The sequence below is a fragment of the Belonocnema kinseyi genome, chromosome 2 (genome assembly GCF_010883055.1).
Source record: "Belonocnema kinseyi isolate 2016_QV_RU_SX_M_011 chromosome 2, B_treatae_v1, whole genome shotgun sequence".
Lineage (NCBI taxonomy): Eukaryota > Metazoa > Arthropoda > Insecta > Hymenoptera > Cynipidae > Belonocnema > Belonocnema kinseyi.
The window spans coordinates 8787249-8810034 of record NC_046658.1 but is presented as its reverse complement, the minus strand read 5'-3'; the positions used below and the strand labels follow the sequence as shown (position 1 = coordinate 8810034).

General features: G+C 36.2%; 1 protein-coding gene across 7 annotated transcripts in view; it reads left to right on the top strand.

Annotated features, from left to right (window-relative positions):
* Positions 1-22786, top strand: part of LOC117167137 (alpha-catulin) — a 453685-nt gene that overhangs the window by 176529 nt on the left and 254370 nt on the right. For 6 of the 7 annotated variants that reach the window (XM_033351828.1, XM_033351832.1, XM_033351834.1 and 3 more), the window contains one exon: positions 209-472. The exons of the other annotated variant lie outside the window; for it this stretch is intronic. In XM_033351828.1, the coding sequence (XP_033207719.1) occupies positions 209-472 (264 nt within the window). The remainder of the gene's footprint in view (positions 1-208; positions 473-22786) is intronic. 7 annotated transcript variants of the gene reach the window in all.

Here is a 22786-nt window from a genome sequence, read left to right as displayed (position 1 = left end):
ACGAGCAGCAGAAAGAAAATAACAATGATTGAATGCGACGTACCTTTTCGTTCCACGTCGTATTTTTTCCATTTTTGTCCATCAAAAGATAAAAGAGGTACAAATTCGAATTCTTAAAGCAAACAGCAGGTTTGCGTTGACATTTCTTGTTGATCGATAAGGGTTTATTCACATAATATGTCAGGTAATTAAACAAAATTGATTGCAGGTACTACAACAAGAAGATTGGGATACTAGTACAGTTTTTTCTGCTCTAAAGCATTTTGAACGGCTACTGGATAAAAGAAAAAATTCGCTGTTGGGTCCCAATTATAAAGAGACGTTATTAAGCTCTCTGGAAACAGTTATTGAAAGAACTCAGGATTTTACTGATAGTGCTTACACAACCCATGAGCACAGAGAAAATATTCTTCTCCTTTGCGATAGAACCAGACTAGAACTTAATGCGTTATTTCGAATTGGAATCAGCATAGTGAGTAATGGTATTTGTATTTATTTCCAAAGAATCCCTACGGCTAATAACCCCTAGTAAGTCAATTTACTTTTATCAAATTTTATGTAGATATTGTACATCTATAGAAAAAAGGGAATATATTAGAGCGGCCACAAGATTTTGATTTAACAACGCCTTTATTTACTATTTAAAAATATATTTTTTCAAATAACTATGAAATATAAAAACAGATAACATGGTTTATAATACTCTTTAGTGTCGACAGTCTATGCTCAGAGTTGTTTACCTGTACGCAGAATCTTAAAAGCTCTTGTTCTCATCATGCTGGTATCGTACATCCTACTTGAACCTTGGAAGCTTTCATTACTTTTTTATTGTAATATAAGCCTTATGATTTAAACTAAAAATATGCAAGAAAGTATTATGGATCAGTAGAAATATTTAGTCATTACTTTCTTGAATGATTATGTTAAATGACATAAATTTTAACTTTTAGTCACTTTTAAGAGTAAGCACGTACTGAAATGTAAGAGAGAGAAGATTGATGGGCATCTTGAAACTAAAATAAAGGAAATCGTTTTTTGGTGACGTCTGAATGTTTTCTATCACTTTAGACCTAAACGGACTTAAGCATTTATGTTCGCATGTACTTAGCTAAGATATTATGAATGCTAAAAATTGCAATGTAAAGAAATTACAGAGGTCGACTCACAGGTTAAAGTATTGCTAAATTGATATCAACATAGTATGATTGGAAAAATTCTTTCAGCTTCGGAAAAAAATAATCCAAAGTGCATTATGTTAGATTCACGCCAAACTCACTTTCAAGCACACAATTTTCAATCACAAAAATTAAGCAAATCTTACACTCGAAATATTGCGTAGCCGAATACAGTTAATTTTGAAGAGGTAAGAGAATATAGTCAGTGGGCACAAGCGTTTAAGAACATATTTATAGCGGCTTAAAAATGTCCTAAGTGAGTTCATATTACGTTCCATAAACATCTAATGTTCCAGAGATGTTTTAAATACGTATATCGAACATAAAACGTTTTTAGAACATTATTTGGTCTGGCTTAAGAAAAGGTTCGAAATGTTCAAAGGACGTATTTTGACTTGCGCGTCCAAGAAACGTTTTTAGGATGTTCCAATTACGTTCTAAAATATTGTGCCCACTGGGTAATGTCTAAACTGGCGCTAAGAATAATTCTGCAATATCGAGCTCACATTTTATGATCTAGTAGAAAAATTTTACGATTTATACCAATAAGTTTTTGTGATACTGTTAAAAAATATCTTTAAAATGAGCCTAAGATGATTGAAAAATGTTGATTATTTCAGAATTTATTTAATATTTAATAAAACATTGACACTTACACTATTTTTGCAATATCTACTTTAAAAATACACAATTTGGCTTTATGCTGGGTTCATTTTATACGGGATTTCGAGAGTCATTAACCCTTTAAAGAGATTGTATTTTGATCTGACATAATTAAAATTAAGAGAACTTAATCAGTCATAAAAAAAGGACTACAAAATAGTTTTGAGCACTATTGTACAGGCTTAATTTACACTACAAGGCACTATCGTCTGACTGGATAAAAGTAACAGCTCTCAATTCATAACTTCTTAGCCAGTTTAACTCAGATCTACAGTAAGTAAATATCCAATACTCCGATATCGAACGACTATATTAAATACAGCAGAAATGAAAAACTGTTTCTTATTCTAGAACAAGCATTGTTTAAAAATAATTAATCATCTCAGGTCTTTCAATGTCGCCCCAGAAGAACTGCTTGATATTTTCCTAGCTATATGGAAAACTGTGAATTTCGAAGTCAAGAATTAAAGATTGAGGAAGTGTGTCTGAATTTCGAATGCATTCTTCACCTGCTAGCAATTTTATCCCAATGGGAACTAAATTTGAGAATGTGATTTGAACGTCATTAAAACGCTTCTTAGACGTACAAGTCAAAAGATGTTATTTTAAGGTTTTAAAAACTGCCCTGAGTCAGACCAAATAATGTTCTGAAATCATTTCATGTTTAAAATAAGTCCTTAAAACGTCTCTTAAACGTTGTATGTTTATTGAACGTTATTTGGACTGACTTAGGACGTTTTTGAATCGTTCTAATGATTTTCTTTAACGTTTGTGCCCACTGAGATACCTGACTCAAAGAATGCTTTTGCATTTAAGGAAATCTATCTCAGCGAGCTGTATTACAGTATGAGGTCAAAGACTTTGCCTTACCAAATTAAGTAGCCTAAAATCATTCCGAAACTCAACCTACTGGCTATCATATGATTTCAAAAAATATGTGTTAAGAAAAGAAAATTCGATTTGGTTACACATGCAACAAAATTATCTCCAGTTTTAGGTAATCTGAAGATTTGGTTATGGCACAGGATTGTAGGTTTATTATTATATCATAATTTTATTTGAGCTATGGTTCTGATAAATTTAAGAGGTATTCTTATTATGGGAAAATTATTAGGATCGTTCCCGGGCAAGAGAAATGGGTATATTTTTAATGTAGAGGTAGTACAGACTCTCTGTAAATCCTTTTTGTGAAATTTCATTGCGTATTTGTTAATTAGGTCAAGTTTCTTATTATTCAATCTCGTCAAGGTAAAAGAGTGACATACTTCTTTTGCATTTATTTCTTCAAACATTTTTCTAATCTGTGGTGTCCAATTGTATTTCCCTAAATATCTATCGTGTTGCGCTAGGGTCCTTAGCCTAAGGAAAAATATTTTTGGCTATCGATCTTCTTTTACATCAAGAATTTTCTTATTCCAATTTAATACTATTTTTTAATTTTGAACTGCTAATGGAGACACTCCTAACTCTAATCGTGTCGCATATACCGGCGTGTTTGTCGGGTTCCTGAAGATTTTTTTAAAGTAGCACATTTGTATTTTTTCTATTTCATTAAGATATCTGGGTCCCCAGACCTGTACTCCATATAAAAAAATATTGAAAATCCATATTGAAAGGTTTGTCAAGAAACTACCAAGAATCTGGTTTTAGTTTATAAATTCGAGAGGGCGTATATATAATTGCAAGATTAGCATTACTTGTCATAAATTTCCAGGCATCTATAAATAATGCGGATTCCGGAAATGTTGTTCCGTAGTATACATAATTATGAACTATTTTAATTTTTCCTCATTAAAATAAAAAGGTCCACATTTTTGTGTGGGAATGTCCCCCTTTTTGGAATATCGCAATCTTTGCTTTATTAGTGTTAATTATAAGTTCGTTTTCTTGGCAATATCCACGAATATCCCAATGGGCTAAAGCATGCATGGCCTCACCGGTCCCACAACTTTCCGGATATGAGCAAATCCCTTGCTAGGCTAGTGTTCACCGCATGGCCATCTAGCCCTATGCCTTTAATAATTCATTTTACTTTAATAATTAGTTGAAAATTTTGCTGAAATAAACGCAACTAATACTTCTTTAATAATAATATTTTTATTAGTAATTATAAATTATTAACACTAATTGTTTTGCTATTACAAAATAGACTAAGGGCACGGAAAAAACAGCATGGCCGCTCGAACTATACAGAAGTATAGTTCAGCGAAGTACGAGTATATAGTGCCTGGACCCATGCTGTTTCAGTGAGACAACTATACTGATTTGTCGCGGGACCAATACACTGTTTCGCATACACGTGCGACTCTAACCTTAAAATGGAAAGGAAGCGTCATTTGCTCGATGACTTTTTTTGTTTTTGTAAAAGCTTCTTCGTATCGTATCTTTTTTCTCAAATCTCCACGTTTTTAGACCTTCTGATCCAGAAAAACAGCATTTCGCGAAAGTAAGTGTGTGCGTATATATTGTGAGAACCATCCGGTAGTGTTGGTGCTAGAACTATACTTTCTAGTTGTGAGGACAAAAATATTGTTCTCTCAGCGATATTGTTTTTTCCATGTGAGGGATACTATCCTAGAGTAATTTTTGGATTTCTAGAGTAATTTCTAGAGTATTTGAATTTTATACAATTAGGTAAGAATTGCACGAGTATTTGTCTCGCTTTAATTTTCCCACTTTTCCCAGTATTTATTAATTATTTTTATCAATTTTTTGAAAAGCAAAAATTTTTGTGATCTACCTTAGTATAGGATCTCAAACTTAGTTCTATTTTGTCATTGAATAACAATTATTACAGATAATTAAGAATTATTTATAAAAGTCATGTATAGAATTTATAAAAACAAAACTAAGAGCCCAAGGGCCAAATTTGGACAACCACCATATAATGCTGCTATCTATTGTAATTAAAAAAAAGATCCTCTTTAAAAAAAGAAAAAAATATTTGTACAAAAATAAAAAAGAGGGAAGAAAAATAAGAAGACAACCCCAAGTCTCCTTCCTCCTCTTTTTTTTATTATTTTGACTTTTTTCTTTTTATTAATACCAACTCACAATAAACGAACATTTATAACTAATATTCACCAATGTTTTGGTACTCATACATCACCTTCATTAAGGTAAGCAAAATTTGACCAGGTAGGAACAGCAACGATACAGTGATGCTCTCTCTCTCTCTCTCTGTCTCTCGCTCTCTTTCTCTCTCCAATACTACCACTATGTACAATTTTAATGTTATCCCAGTAAAACTCATCGCCAACATGAACAAATTCATTTGTATGTCTGCAAGAATACTCTTATAAAAGCGTTTGAAACGAACATCACTTTGTCTTCCTCCATTCTGGTATTAAGAAGTATGTCAGTCTGTCCCACGCAAGTTATTTTATCGATCTTGCTTTATTGATCGTATATATAACACCCCCTTTCTCTAAAGATGATCCTGTGCCTCTCTGGCAATTGTTCGGTCAACAGCGATGGGTGTAAGCGTCCTTCCCTGGCAGTGTGTATTACATTCAATAACTGTTCTAAGGTATGTTGGTACTCAGTTAGACTAGCTTCTAATATCAGTGCTACATTTCCTAAGATTATAGTTTAATTTTGTCTGGATAGGGCATCACTTATGCTATTTATTTCTCTTGGAGCATAAGCTAATTCCTGTTTTAATGTCTTCATTTCCGTTTCCCGCTGCGTAAACGACTCTTGTAATTTGAGTAGCTTAGATCGAACAAGAAGGGTTTGTTGTCACACTAAGTAAGACATATTTTTCTGTTCTTCATTCAGTTCCAGCATAGTTCTCTCGTACCATTCACCATCCTTGTAAGTAAGGATTCCGATGGTAGGGCCAGCTGCTTTTCCTGTGAATCCAAACCACGGCACCGTTCTCCTTCTGCATTGAAATTGCTGGTGGTAAAGATGTTGGCGAGTGCATTCGAGACTGATACTCCAGCTAACTTATCGCCCCAGTGAGTTTTTCTGATACTCATACGGCAGTCGCTATATTATGACGCAGCCGGGAATAACCCAGGACGTCACTGCATCCATAACCCACGTTTACACGACAATGCTCGAGACTCTGTTCCAACCTACGTGAGTAGCTGCGCAGAAAATTCAGTAGCGGCTCCACCTCGAGTAAAACGATCGCCCGCCACACACTAGTACTCCGTTGAAGAGAGGTAATTTGCTCGAAGTGAAGCCCCATATTCCTGATAAACCTAGTATTGGAGAATAGTTCAAGTCCATTGGATTGGGAATATCCCCCATTAATTTACAGTAGCCCCAGGCTTATCCAGATCCTCGCTATCATCCTGATCGATCACCAACCCTAAACGACTTTCCGAATTCATATGACGTACTAAATAGTGAACTGTAGGAATTTTCTTTAGTATAATGTGTACCTATATTCAATTTGAATTATCGAGCCTAAGCAGTTAGATATACATTATATAAATTTTACTTATTTCATTTATTTTGTTATTACTTATATAAAATATATTAAAACTGTTAGTGAATCTTCTCTTAATTATTTATTTACGCCCATTCGCGGTAGTTCGTCTACCTGTTCATTACCATAACAGCCCTTGTGTGCTGGTATGAAGCGCCATTTAACGTCTAACCTCTCAGTCATTGTTTTTAAATTCTCGAATTCTCGTTTACTTATTACAGGTCGATTATTGCTTGCCAGCCACCCCCTTTCTTCCTAATTTCGTCGCTACTTTGTGTGGCCATCAATAAGAAAAAGGGACTCCGAATAGATTGTAAGTTTCTTGATACCAGCATTCGTGGCCTGTTTAATAGCTATTACTGCAGCATCAAGTTCGACAGAATTGTTTGCTTGTCTGCTCTTTGCTCTGTTTGAAACAAATGCGCCGGTTTAACTTTATTGGCATGCTTAGTAAACCAAAGCCCCTTATCGTCCTCAATAATGATATTGTGTCGCTTTGTTCGTCCCGCGATTCGGGAAGGCTCATAAGAATAACGATCGAATTTATTTTTTCTTACCTCCATTTGTCCTTTCACAAGGTCGCCTACGTCAGCATCCAACGGTTTTGCTTTAAGGTCGTCATACGCCTTGGACCGTACCTTGGCTTCTGTAAGGTTTTTCGTGGCGAGTTTCCCTAAGTCTATTAATCGCGTGATCAATTCCCTGAGAGTTCACCAGCCTGTCGGTAAAGGCGCCCCTCGTTAGGCTGTCGTACATATCTCCATAGCGCGCTATTCAGAAATGTTCAACCTGGTTTTCTTTGAGAAGCACTAATAAGTTACGCAAATTTAGTTTGAACTTTTATTCGAGGAGGTCATCAAAATGCTCCAACAGCTATGTATGACTTCATCATGGAGCTTACTAGCTCACAATCCGCAGCTAAAAAATGTACAATATTGTCACGCAAGTATGTGAGTGATTCGTGACTGCTCTGTAGTACGGAGGCCTGCATTTGTAAGTCGGGAATATCGGTAGTCACGGATTCATCAGAATTTTGTCTGCTATTCCGATGATCAGCGACTATTGCTACTACTGGGGGTTCGCCAAATCTTTCTTGATCCTAGTATTGAGATTGATGTTCCGCCAAAAATTATTCAAATTTGGAAAAGGAGTTTCGAAGGTCGTTTTGTGTTGGTATCTCGACTAGGCTACTTTCTTCATCGGCTACTATAGGGGATCTTATATCAACCGAAATTTGGTTCAGGCTGCTTATCATTGTCCGTTCTTCTGATGCGGCAGACGTTTCGGAATCGCCCCTTTTTGCACTCGAAAGCTAGGTCTTGTAAGATTTGTGTTCCTCATCTTTGGGCTTATCTCGGGCTTCGTATTTCAGCAATTCCAGCGCTTCGTCTGTAGCAGGGTTGCTGGAAAATGTACGCGGAAGAGGACCTTAAGCCCTGGCCTCTGCCGTTCTGGGGATTCTTGACGTTCCCTTCTGTCCTCAGTTTTGTTTGAGGTTCTCCTTTGCTACTTGTTTAGCGGCTTTTGCAGACGAACTGATCGGATACGCATTCAAACCTGAGGGACGAATATGCATAGGAAACGCATCCAGCGTCTCGCATATGTTTGTGGCTGATGTCGATGAATCTTCGGAGTCGCTTTCGCTCGAGTCATTCTCATTTCCCTCGTCAATAGGGTTTGACTCATTTACATAAGAGTATTCTTGTAGCTTAAGCAACCACTCAGTGAGTGTACCTTCAGGGCCCTTCATGGAGGTCACCTAGCGCAGAGGCTTGTGGTCACAGGCGAAAATAAACTTCCGTCCGTAAAGGTGCGGGCGGAAATTCTTCAGAGCGTATATCAAGGCTTGACACTCTTTTTCTGTCTTCGTATAGTTCCGTTCATGTATATTCAGGTCTCTGGAGAAATAAGCTATGGGTAGGTCTTATCCCGTTTAATTCTTGCGGGAGTAGAACGCTGACTGCGATCTCGGAAGCATCTGTTGTTAATTTAAAGACATTTCCATAGTCCTGGTATTGTAGAATAGGACTTAAACACAAAATCGTTCTTAATTTATGGAAGAAGGATCTTTGTGACCGGCCCCAGTGAAATGATGTGTTTTTTTTACACAAGTCGCACAGGGGCCTTGCTATCTGAGCAAAGTTCTTAACAAAACGTCGGTAATACCCAGCTACTCCCAGAAATGCCCTAACCGACCGAACTCTACGAGGGATAGGATCGGATTGGTCCTCGTAAGCAGTTTCCACATGATGAAATCCTGAGGCTAGGTCAAAAAGAGAAAAGTATTGGGCATTCCCTAGCCTGTCTAGAATATCTGTTATATTCGGGAGGGGGTAGGAGTTCCCCGCTGTTTTTTCATTCAAGTTGCGAAAATCAATGACCTTTAGCCATCTTTTATTCTCATATTTATCGGGTTTCTTTGTGACAGTCAACAAAGGAAAGTTATACGGCGATATTAATTCAACGATAATATCGTTATTGATCATTTTTCTTACCAATTCTTCTGCGATTTTCTTGTTTTTTTTGCGGCTGCCGATTCTGTTTAAGCTTAACAGGCTTATCATCAACTATTAGAATATGATGTTTTACCGTATTAGTAACTGGCAGTTTATCTCCTGGCAGTAGAAATCTGTCGTGTCCACTAGCCACCCATTTTTTTATATATGGCAGTTCTTCTGGATTGACATGATTCGTTCGTTTTTTCCGCTATATTTAGCAACACGGCCAGGATATCAGGACTGTCTTCTATGCTAAAAAAGGTCGCATATTCGAACGGGATAAATTCTTGCGGAGGAATGGTAATGTCCACGTCAGATTGTGTAGTATTGTTCGCCAACATGTGGCATTAACCCTGTTTACTACGAACTGCCGTATTCCCTATAAAAAGTCCCGGTTTCGTATCCAGGAACGGGAGGTACCATTCTGTCAATTTTGCATCCAATACCCTATTACCTAGTTCTGGCCCGTATGTTAAAATCCGGGGTATGGATTTTGGGTCAATAAAGAGAATAGGATCCACGGATCGTGACTGGGTTATCAACGCATTATAGAAAAATTAGATGTTTGACGTTCTCCTATTAAAATATGGGACAAAAAAGCATAATAAAAATTAACCCTTTCATCAAATTTTTTGACATAATCAGTATTAATCAGTATTAATATCAATTTAAGTTCCCAGTGGGCACATGCATTAAAGAACATCTTTAGAACAGCTTGAAAATGTCTTAAGTCAGTCCATATAACGTTCCATAAACATACAATGTTCCAGAGACGTTTTAAAGACGTTTTTCAAACATAGAACGTTTTAAGAACACTATTAGAACAGTTTTTAAGAGTTTTAAATAACGTCTTTTGACTTGTACGTTCGAGAAACGTTTTCAGGACGTTCCAATTACGTTCTAAAAAGTTTTTCCCACTTGGTTATGTATTCATACATTCATAAATTCATATAAATTTTGTTAAGGTTGTTTTTAAGAATATCTTTCTTCATCATTAAACCTTTAGAAATGTTATGATGAACATTACTAATGTGCAAATAATTTTTATTAACAAAGCTCTTTGATAAGCATAACACTTTGTTTCGGAAATATTTCTGATCTAATATCGGAATTCAGTGTATACTTGATTCAACATTTTTTACCATTTCCATCCATTGTTTCACAAAATTACTAATTTTATCTTGTTGCAAACATGCTTCTTATTCTATTGCAAAAATTACTGTGAAAGGCCAAATCTCGAAGATTATTATCCATTTGAGAAATACTTTTTTTAAGAATGCTGCCTTTAATTTTTGATTGATGTCACACCATAACTTGACCCACCTGCAGGTATCAGGACCATGCGAAACTTTTATCTGTATAAAAAGCATAATTTTAAAAAAGTGCCGTGCGTGAAAATGACCTTCTACCAAAGTCTGCCCAATTAAAATTTAAGAAATTCAAATCAGATTAAAATAAAATTCTAAATCCTATTTAACATCCAATGATACAGGCATGGTTTCGAAAACAGAACCAAATTGAATGCCAGAGGGTACCTTTTTCGTAATAACGTAGTAGTTGGGGTCGACTTATTACGCTTTCGGGCTGATGAAGAAGAAACTACTAATCATAAATATTAGCTTATGGGGAAAATGACTAAATTTTCGGTAGATGAGAACCTATTTCAGATTAAGGCATACATTTCACTAGAGGGATTTAAAAAATATTTTTGTTTGTAGAAAAACGACTGATTACTATTCTAGGACAAGGGACACATTTTATTAAGTGGGTTGAAAAAATAGATTTGTTTTTGGTGAAATGTCTTTTTTCCACGTGTCACACTTGAACTCATAATTATTGAATTGTTTTCTGGACAAAACTTTAAACTGCTTTCCTGCTCCAAGAGTAAACTGCTCGCTAGGTAGAGATTAACAGGGCTTTCAGGGATACTATAAAACATTTCTTTTTTGGCCCCAGGAGTCGGATAGGTTTTCGAAGTCTAAAGTGAAGAATTCATATCGGCTCATGCCGTTGTAGAAACAAAATCCCTATCTCTGTGAGTTCCTCTCCAGCTCTAGATGAATCAACAGGCCTGAGCTTTCAGAAAAGCGGTAGAATTATGACAATCACCTCCCCTCGCTCAAGAATTTGTAAACTCTTGTGAACTGCGTCATGTTCGTCTCACTACTCTTCGAATGGTTGAAATTTGGGTAATCCCGCAGCATCGCGACGATAAAAGCAGAAACAAAGGAATGTCGTACGATATAAAAGGGCACTAATATTATTGATTTTTGCGTTTCAAACCCAAAGCTGCTTGCCTTTATTTTATAAAAATAAGCAATTGTCTTTACTTTCCGAAAAAGGTTTATCAACAACTGTAAACTGATGGGCTCATTATAAGCCATTCAAAATCTTGCACCGTGATAAAAAATTTAATATATTGACGATACAAGTTAGACCTACGACGTTACCATGCATGCACCTGGCGTCGACAATATGGGGTTCTCACTAGGACCGCTTCAAGTCCCGAAGAGGCCGATTTATAGTTGAATGAGGATTGAAAAATCCTGGTCCTATAGAAAATCAAGAAGGTTTTTTGTAAGTAATTTAAAGCAATATCCTGTTCAGATTGTAAGATGCTAACTTGGCAACTAAAATTTACTAATTATTATAAATTTCTACGTTATAGGAAATGTATTCATCTCATCTTGCTACATTTGCAGAATAATACTGATTCTTCTTTGTGGGTTAATTATTATGGGATTTATTCCTATGGGGATAGAAAGCGACCATTTAAAAAATGCAAATCAGTTTTGAAGTATTTGAATTAATTTTTTTGTAAACCATTGATTTTGTATGATTTCTTTTTTTTAATTTAATTTGATGTAATTAATTAATATTCCTAATTAATTAATTAAACCTTTCAAATTCTAATTTTATAATAAAATGTAAATTTAATTTAATTAATATTTAATTTATTTTTAAACAGTTATATTTCAAAGGGGTGATTAATTAATTAAAAATATTATTTAATGACATCAAATTCAATTTTTTTCAAACACACAAAATCAGTCAATCACAAAAAAATTGATTCAAATGCTTCAAACTGAAGGGAATTTTTTTAATTAAAATTAAAATTTTATATTGAGTTAACTTTTTATAAATATTAAAACTTTGAAATTCTAATTTTTTGTAAAAGATATGTTTAATTTAATTATTATTTTATTTATTATAAATATTTATATTACAAAGGGTTCGTTAATTAATTAAAAATATTAATTAATTACATCAAATGCAATTAACGAATTAAATTAAATACTTTAAACTGATTTGCATTTTTAAATAATCATTCAAATTTTATATTTTTTTAATTAATTGTTTTTTTCATCATTTTGTTTCAAAAAATTTCCTATATATACACATCGGATGTATAGAACTACTGAATGGAGCTTCACCTTAAGATATGAAACTACAAAATCAAATCAAATTTTCTAAAATGAAAAGAAAATTAAGTTCTTTTTAGAGTTCCTTGCTCTCATAATAATAAATACGAATATTAGATACGCGGATGATTCGTCGGTAAACATCAATGACATTGGAAAATTTGGTTTGTTAGATCAGATTGTATCCTATAGCTACATTAGTTTAAGAAAATGATTAGCATTGAGTTTTTCAATTAGAAGTAAGTTCATTTAAAAAAATATGATTTTTAGGTTGCATAAAATACAAAAATAATTAAGATGAAATTAATTTTTGTTTATATACAGTAAATTGTATTTTACGAACAATTGTACAGTTTTTCGATTTCTTCTTCTTTCAATTTACATATATACTTTTCTTACATATATATTTCTCTTATCGCCTCGCTTATTTCTATACATATTTATCGAAAATGAACATTAGTCTATCCACATCCATTGTCTCCTGTGATTGCGTTTGATAGCCCCATGGAAGTTTGCGGTTGTATGAGGAAGCAGCATCCTCTTATCATCTCGCCATCTTAGAGTAATCTTGTTTTGCTTAATCGAGTGAATTTCATGTTTTTGGCTTCGAATTAACCGTTGAGTTCGAGGGACAGTTTCATAATGTAACAAAGTTTTCTTGTAGTCCTTAAACGTTATTGTCCTTAATATGGATGCTTTAATACCTTTAGCTTTTTTGTTTCCCTCTTCATTACTCAAGAACGTATAGGCATATAATTTTGATCTGAAGCCAATAAATCCATTAAAAATTTTTGGTCATTTTGGTCATTTAGGGTTTTCTTCACGTAATAGTAATGAAAGTTATAAATCATTAACTTTAAAAGGTCAAAAACAGCCAATCCGATGTAAATTGGTTTATGAAATTTAGTTTTAGTTTTATACATTTCAATGGTCACCACCTCCTCAGCAAATACAGTGCAGCTATAAAACTTTGGTTTGTCAATCAAAGCTTTTACACCTCAAATATACTTCGAGAATATAACTTATTTCTAAATCAACGGGAATATTGAAAAAATTTGGTTCGTTTTCAAAATTGACTAACCAATTAAAATCACTGTAGGGTGAATATTGATTCATAGGTTTGCCGTATTGATTGTTGATATGAGAATAAGTGATGTAAGATTCTGGTTCCAATAGATTAAAATTTATCCTGTTAATAGATCAAGTTCAATTTAAGTATAATTTAACATAGCATTAAAGGAAAGGCAAGGTGCTAAATTACATTTATCCTAAACCTTGCAGGCATGATTATTTTATAAAAACATATGAGTCGTAGCCAAATAAATAATTAAAGACTATGGGAAATACATGTGAGGCTTGGTAGTTTACGTTACACCTGTCATGAGAAGGGCCACAGTACTTACCTAGGAAATGGTCGTGATCTCGATGTTCAACATAACGTTTGTTAAAATCTTGTTGGTAAATATGAAAAATTTTTGCGTTTTGACAATCTTGCTCTTGCTTTAATGTTAAGAATTCCATTGGCACTGGATTTTTAAAAGAAGAATCTACTTTCTCAGTTAATTTTTCCAACTCATTGACAGATCACGTGATGCAGTCCTTTCCACGATAAACTTGAGGTTCAAATTTTGAATCATCAAAACTGCATTTTGTGTAATAAGCAACGCCTGTAAGTAAATGTTTCTGACAAGCTTTTCCTTGATCATTAGTAACTGGCGCTAACAAATACATTATATCAACATATACTGCAAATTGAACCCTCTCTTTATATTTATTATTCTTTCTTATTAAGGATTCATAATTATAGTTGAAAATTCAACTATTTGCCTTTAAATTGGGTTAAAAATTCAGTTTTATTGTAGATAATACTCTTTTTGACTTTAAAATTAAATAATTTCGTTGAAAGAACATGTATTTTGTTGGAAATTGACCTTGTTTGGTACATCTTCTTGGGTTTATAAGTCGATTATTTCACTGAGAGTTGAACTACTTTGTAAAAAAATAAGTTTTTTCAACAAGGTTTTTCAATTATGTTTGAAAATTTAACGCTTTGGTTGAAAGTTTAACTCTTTGATTGAAGACTCATATTTTTCGCTTAAAAAATTCAACTTTTTGCAGATAATTCGTCTTTTTCACTTTAAAATTAAATAATTTCGTTGGAAATTCATGTATTTTGTTTAAAATTTGTCTATTTTGTAGATCATTAATTTTCTTAGTCGAAAATTCATCTGATTGGTTGACAATTTAACAACTTTCTTTCAAATTAATTTTTTTCTGTTAAAAATTATGTATCTGTATCTGAAAATGTAACTATTATATGATTGATTAAAAATTAATCGTATATATTGCTTACGTTGGAAAATCGTTTTTTTTTAATAGAACTTTAATCTTCTTGGTCAAAAATTCACTTTTTCCCTTGAAAATCGGACAATTTTGTTGAAAATTCGTTTTTTTTTCTTGTTCAATTCAATTTTTTAGCACAGTTTTTATCTGGAAATTGAACTATTCTATTTTTGGTTGAAACTTTATCCTGTACATTGTATTAGTAAAAACACCAATTATTTGATAGAAAATTAATTGATTTTGTTAAAAAGTAAACTTTTGGGCTGAAACTTGATTTATTTTGTTAATTGGTTTTTTTTCCTAAAATGAAAAAAACTGCAAAATGAAAAAATTTCCTTAAAATCGTACTGATTCTTTTTTTTTAAATTTTTCAAATACTCACTTAAAATTAATTTTTTAAAATAAAAAATCATTTTCAATTTTCTTAGCAATCAGAACAATTTTTGTTATTCTTTTTAAATATTTTACAATTCTCAAAAAGCTTAATTTTTTAAAATCTGCAGTTATATTCTGCTAGGGTGAAAATTGACATGAAAGATAAATTGTGGGCCTTTTTCTCAATTTTCGAATTAATTATTCTAATATTCACTCTAATTATTTATTTAATGACATAAATTAAATAGTTATAAACAAATTTTTTTTTTCAATTTGGACCTGATTTAAAATTTTCGTATTTTAAAGAGTGGACTGAACGTTTTTCTTGATCTGGTAAAAATTTGGGAGTGGGTAGTAAAATAATTTCGAAGCAATGCAATACACTACGCGCGGGCGAACCACTATTAAAAAATTCATTTCTTCGAAAGTATTTAATTGGCAATGCCCTATATATATCCAGACAACATGGCGCTTCTTTCGTTGGAAGTGGGTAACACGTGGTTAGGCTAGGTAGTTTATGGATTCGTCATTGAAGGCTGACAACTTGCAATCTTCTTTATAGGCAGTTTGATATTTTAAAAAGAATTTATATTTTGGATTGCAAACGGTTTTCGTGTACGCTGTGGTTTCGAGTCGAAGTTTCGCCTCCGTGCTGGAAGTAAAAAGATTCAAAAAGATAAGCAGTGGGCACAACATTTTCGAACGTAATTGAAACGTCCTAATCTCGATTCTTGGACGTATAAATCAAAAGACGTCCTTTGAACGTTTAAAAAACTGTCCTTAGTCAGATCAAATAAGGTTCTAAAATCGTTTCATGTTCGAAATACGTCTTTAAAACGTCACTGGAACATTGTATGTAACGTATGGATAGAAAAAGATAGAGATATTCAACCCTTCCCAAATGTACACTTTGCATCCTACAAACTCTATCTTTTTCTGTCCACGCCCTATCCATCGCGTGTACTTAGACCTATCACTTTCAATTCCTGACTCTATCAGTTACAGTCACAACTGTCTATCCTTTTCTATCTAAGGGCTTAAATACCTAAAAACAAAATTCCCTAGCTTTACGACATACTAGTCGAAGTTCAAACTCTGCATAGCCGCCAGCTGACCCTTCAGTTCAGAACTCTGCAAATGATTGCACTTGTGTCTGACTTTTGCAGTCAGACACCTACTGAGAACCTGCCGGGACCCTGCCGAGTCTAAGCTCATATTCAGCATCTAACATATAAAAAGATACTATCATAATATCGTACTCCGATCGCTTTCTACATTAATTAAACAGTCAGGGTAACTCCCTACACGAAAACCTGCTTTCCAAAGGTAATTTCATAAAAGCAAAATCTGGTTTTCTAGGGAAACGTCCGCATCAAGGGAATACCCTGGTGTTCTGGACGAAAAATAATGCTAAATTCGTATCTTAAACACAAAAAATATAAATATATTATGGAAACAATTGCAATAACAAGTGCTACTTCATACACGACAAAACTGATTTTCTAGGGAATTTTCCGAGTTTTGGGGAAAACCCTGAGGTACTGAGGAAAAAGATCTATGTCAGATTCGTATTTAACTCACCACAATACATGTAGATATCATATCTTATCTGTTGCGAGATGACTTCAATACCAAGGGTAATTTCATACCGGAAAATGCTCAAATCTTCTATGAAATTTTACTCGTCAAGGGGGAAGCCCTTAAGTTATGTGAGGAAACAATTCTTAGATTCATACTCAGCGCGCAAGAATATTGCAAAATTTGTACTTGAAACACAAAAATATAAATGTATTATGCTCGAATCTGTTTCCAGACGATTTCCATAACAATGGTTACTTCATACCCAACAAAGATAATTTTCTAGGACATTTTGCGTGTCTAGGGGAAACCCTTAATGTGATGGCAGGACACTTGTCTCAGATTAGTATTCTGCGCACTAAAATACATAAAACATCATGTCTGATCTTTTTCCAGACGATTTCAAGAACAAGGAATATTTCATATAAGAGAAAGGTGATTTTCTAAGTAAATATCCGCGTCTAGGGCATAATCCTGATGAGCTTCGTGAAAACTAATGCAAAATTCGTACTCAAACCCCAAAAATATACATGTATCATGCTCGGGTCCGTTTCCAGGCTATTCGAATAACAATGATTATTTCATACCCCACAAAGATGATTTTCTAGGAAATTTTCCGCGTCTAGGAGAAAACCTTGATGTAATGGCAGGAAACTTGTCTCAGATTCGTTTTTCTGCGTACTAAAATACATAAAACATCATGCCTGATCTTTTTCCAGACGATTTCAAGAACAAGGGTTATTTCATATAAAAGAAAGGTGAGTTTCTAGGGAAATATCCGCATCTAGGGGATAACTCTGATGATCCTGGCGAAAATTAATGCAAAATCGTACTGAAGATGCAGAAACATAAATGTATCATGCTCGGATCTGTATCTAGACGGTTCTCATAACAATGGTTATTTAATAACAAACAAAGATGATTTTATAGGTGATTTTCAGCATCTAGGGGAAACCCCCGATGTGTTAGAAAACAGCTAGTTTCAGATTCGTATTCCGTCCCCCAAAATACATAAAATTTTATACCTGATATGTTTCCAGATGATTTTAATACCAAGGGTAATTTATACGCGGAAAAGTTGAATTACTAGGAAATTTCCCGCATCTAGGGGAAAATCCTGATGTGCTGGGGGAACAACTGATGTCAGATTCATGCTGAGCGCCCCAAAATATACGTATAGTTATTCAGAAAAGATAGAGAAAGATTCAATGAGGTAAGAAGATAGGGATTGAAAAAGAAAGACAAGATTTCGGATTGCCCGACGGATGGAAAAAATATGCGTAGATAAGCGAAGGATTTATTCGGAAAGAAACACTAGAATAGGGACTGCTAGTGGCAAGAAAAGTATACATGTGGGTAAGTAGCAGATAGACATGGATAGGAAGATTGGAATTTTAAAGAATAGATGCCATTGTAGATTGGAAGAAAGATAGAAAATGGTCGAAGAAATAGACTTGGGATCAAGACGAATAAATTTCTTCTTTCCATATCAATATAAGTTAATCGAAAAGTATATAGCAAATTATAATATATTTTATACTGAAATTGATGTAATCAGTTGGAGATACATTAAATGATGGAAATCTTCATTGAAATAGTGACACATAACGTTAAACTCTGGAGCGGTAAACACGTCTCACAACCGTGAGATAGGTGGTTACAGTCTGTAAAGGAATCAATACGACGATCCAGCAAAAGCCTCGTGCACCCAAAGAACAAGGAGTGACCCAAGGACAACCGCCTTCTGCATTTTTCCCGCAAGTATTCTAGCATATTGTTGACACGCAGGGATGCTTTTTAGGCTATTGGCAAGTGAAAGCTTGGCACCTCCAAGAGCGCCGATGATAAGGACGATCAGTTTAACAAAATATTCCGGGTACAATCGTTGCAACTTCCTTATAAGGTCTCGATACCTCTCGTTCTTTTCATTCTCCTTGGCTATGATGTTTTTGTCAGCTGGTGCCGAAAATTCGATAACGAACATGGTTCGCTTCTCGAAGAAAAGAAGAACCATGTCAGGCCTCGAGTGAGCAACAGAATTAATTGTCGAGAATATAAAGTTCCATTATATGCGGCACTTCCCATTCTCGACAATTGACTCAATTTGCCTAGGAGCATTTAAAGGAGCGATATTAAGGTGAATACCGTAGGAGTGACAGAGATGGTAATAAAGCACTTTTAGTGCCGTATTCTGCCTTTGAATGTAGGTCGTTCCCGCGTATGTTGGACAACTAGATAGTATGTGAGCTAAATGCTCGGGGTGTGCATGGCACGCCCTGCAGCTATCATCGGGAATGTCTTGGCTCAAAATGTGGCGACGGTATGTTAAGGTGGAAATGACACCGTCTTGGCATGCAAAAATGAAACCCTTTGTACCAGACTTCAATCCGGGCGATTTAAGAAAAGCAAACGTTAGCTCACAAGACATTGACTGATCCTTCACATTTCTGTGGAAGGTCCCGTGCATCCTCTTATCGAGGAACTGTTCACGAAAGTTTTTCTCTTGTGCTTTCTTAATCCGGGCTTTCAGGAGTGAGTACTCGAGATAGATAAGATTTGATGCATTTTGCTCACCCCTAATACTGAAGTCAAGTCCGAGTGTTTCAGCAGCCTCCTGCGCTGCTTTGTACAGAAATGCTACCTTGCCCACTTCTTCGTGATTCCTGACCATTTTAAGAAGAGGGTCTCTTCCATTTGCAACTCTATGTGCTGTACCCAGAATAATCCTGTTCTGAAGACATTCAAAACTCAATATTCCGCGACCCCCTTGACGGCGTGAGATGTATAGTCGCGGAACGGAAGACTTAAGATGCATGCTTTTGTTCATGTGCATAACCTTTCTTGTCCAGATATCAAGAGATCTGAGCTCGTTCTTCGTCCATGGAACTACTTCAAATGAATAGAGTAGTACCGGGACGGCAACCATGTTCCTTGCAGATACTTTGTTCCTCGCCGACAGTTCGGGATACCAAATTTGTCGAATGAGACTTTTGTATCTGCTTAGAAGAGTATACTTTATAGATGTCACATCCTGAATGCGGCTCTGTGGCACGCCCAGGGATGTGTAAGTCTCTCCAGCGCAAAGCTGGAGTATGGCGCTTTCATCAACGAGCTCAGGTTCTTTAGGGATGCCATTAAGTCTTCCTCGCTTCAAATAAACTATGGTCGAACCGAAAGCTTTCCGATAATCAATCCAGACCATCGATAGGTCACGCTGGTAGAATGCTGCATCTTTGCAGACACATCTATCGATAAGCAGGTTCTCCCGACATCCGGCTACGCCTTTCTTTGAGCCTCGTTGTTCATACATTTCTTGCCACACAGGTTTAATTGCCCGAACAATCCTATCATTTAGGGTAGCCGTGAATATTTTATAAAGTGTGTTCAGACAAGTTATTGGCTTGTAATTTTGCGGGTCAGCTAAGTTGCCTATTTTCGGCAGGAGTATTGTGCGCCCTTCCACCAACCACTCTGGAATCGGCTCTTTCGACTTCAAATATGAGGTGAGAATACTGGCCAAATGCTGATGGGTTGAAGAAAACTTCTTCCACCATAAGGTTTTGATACAATCTGGTCCCGGTGCGGAATAGTTCTTCATCCCAGTAACTGGAGGGTCTTGGAAGAGTCAAGATGGGACAGAGAGAAACTGTTGATTTTCTCTGAACAACCTCTCCCTCCGCTCTAGACTCCTCCTAGCGTCAGATAGTATCCGTATTCTCTCAACAATATGCTGCCTGATGGTCAGCAGCTTTGACTTGTTAAGTATGTGATAACGGGTCCGGAGATCGCGCGCGAACTCTCGAACCTTGGCGGTAAAACTCCTGCCAGATATGATGTAGTTAATCACACATTAAATGTGGGACGCGTACTGTTTTGCCCAGCCTATCTTTATGGCAAGTTGATTAATTCGTCTTTTGGTCTTATGATCAGCCGTTGGTTTTGTTTTATGGTTCGCATCGGCCAAAGCTCTCGCTGCATTATACACACAATAATTGATAGCTCAGAGGTCGGAATCACCGAAAAAATGTCCACGAAGCTCGTCATCCATTTCAGCCAGATCTTTAGGCTTGAAAGAAACCTTGGTGTTTATGTTTCTCCGGGTCGTAAAGCATCGCTCTTCATCTATTGGATGTCTGCCCGCGGTTGGCTTTAGCGTCGCCTCTCTTTCTTTGTTGCCGGCTTGTTCTAGCTGCGGTGGAGTAGGCGTTCCGCTTACATATCCCCTTTTACGGAGTAGTTCAGCATGGTTTCGCAGACGTTGCTGTGAAAAGTGCGATAGCTCCAGGTGTTTCTCGCACCACAGAGCATGCAGCCGTGCCATGTAACCCCGTTTATGGGCTACACTCGCATCGTAACACTTTCGCAAGTCGCGATTCAGTAGCCGGATGTCGGGAGAACCTGCTCATCGATAGATGTGCCTGCAAAGATGCAGCATTCTACCAGCTTGACCTATCGATGGCCTGGATTGATTATCGGAAAGCTTTCGATTCTACATCCCATAGACTTATTATCTGTCTTTTGGAAATCTTAAAGGTTCATCCGCAAATAGTTGGGTGCATAGAGAAATTGATGTTGCTTCGGAAAACCAGATTTACTATCTCATCTAGCAAAAATCGTGTGACAACTAACAAGGTCACGTTTCAGAGAGGTCTCTTTCAGGGCGACCCCATGAGCCCACTCCTCTTTTGCCTTACATTATTGTCACTATCTCTAGCAATTCGCCATTCCAAAGGGTACTTGTCCGGAAATCGTGCAGATCGAAAGTGCAAGTTCACACATGTATCTTACATGGACGATCAAGATCTATGCTAACAACAGAGAGCAACTGCATCTATCTCTGGGGATTGTCGAACGATATACTAAGGATATTGGAATGTAATTTCGGTTAGACAAATGTGCCAATATTTTATCAAAGCGAGACAAACTGAATGGATTCCCTGAAGATCCTGAGCTCGTTGATAGAAACGCTATACGACACATTTGAGCTGGAGAGACTTATACATACCTGGGCGTGCCACAGAGCCGCATTCTGGATGTGACGTCTATAAAGGATACACTCCAAAGCAGATACAAACGTCTCATCCGGCAGATTTGGTCTTTTGAACTGTCGGCGAGTAACAAACTATCTGCAACGAACTTGCTTGCCGTCCCGGTAGTACTCCATTCATTTAGAGTAGTTCCATGAACGAAAAACGAGCTCAGACCCTCTGATATAGGGACTAGGAAGTTTATGCACATGAACAAAAGCATGTATCTTAAGTCTTCCGTTCCGCGACTGTACATCTCACGCCGTCAGGGTGGTCGCGGAATATTTAGTCTTGAATGTCTTCACAAGAGGATTATTCTGCGTACAACACATAGAGTTGCAAATGGAAGAGACCCTCTTCTTGAAATGTTCAGGAATCACGAAGAAGTGGGCAAAGGAATGTTTCTGTACAAAGCAGCGGAGGAGGCTGCTGAAACACTCGGACTTAACTTCAGTATTAGGGGTGAGCTAACGTTTGCTTTCCTTAAATCGCAAGGATTAAAGTCTGGTACGGAGGGTTTCATTTTTGCATGCCAATACGGTGTCATTTCCACCTTTACATACCGTCGCCACATTTTGAGCCAAGACATTCCTGATGATAGTTGCAGGGCGTACCATGTACACCCCGAGCATTTAGCTCACATACTATCTAGTTGTCCAGCTCACGCTGGAACCACCTACATTCGAAGGCACAATGCGGCACTAAGAGTGCTTTATTACCATCTCTGTCACTCTTACGGCATTAAGCTTAATATCGCTCCTCTAAATGCTCCTAGTAAAATCGTGTCAATTGTTGAGAATGTGAAGTGCCGCATATACTGGAACTTTATATTCTCGACAATTGTTTCTGTTACTCACTCGAGGCCTGACATGGTTCTTCTTGACTTCGAGAAGCGAACCATGTTCATTATCGAATTTTCGGTACTCGCTGACAGAAACATCATAGCCAAGGAGAATGCAAAGAAAGCGGGGTATCGAGACCTTACAAGGAATTTGCAAAGATTGTACTCAGAATATTCTGTTAAACTAATCTTCCTTATTATCGGCGCTCTTGGAGGTGCTAAGATTTCACTCGCTAATGGCCTAAAAAGCATCCCTGCGTGTCAACAATATGCTAAAAAACTTGCGGGAGAAGTGCAGGAGGCGGTAGTCCTTGGGTCGCTCCGTGTTCTTAGGGTGCACGAGGCTTTTGCTGGATCGTCGTATTGATTCCAGATTAGCACCCACTGCCGGCGAAATCCTGCGGTTGTCCTAATGACAAGTTT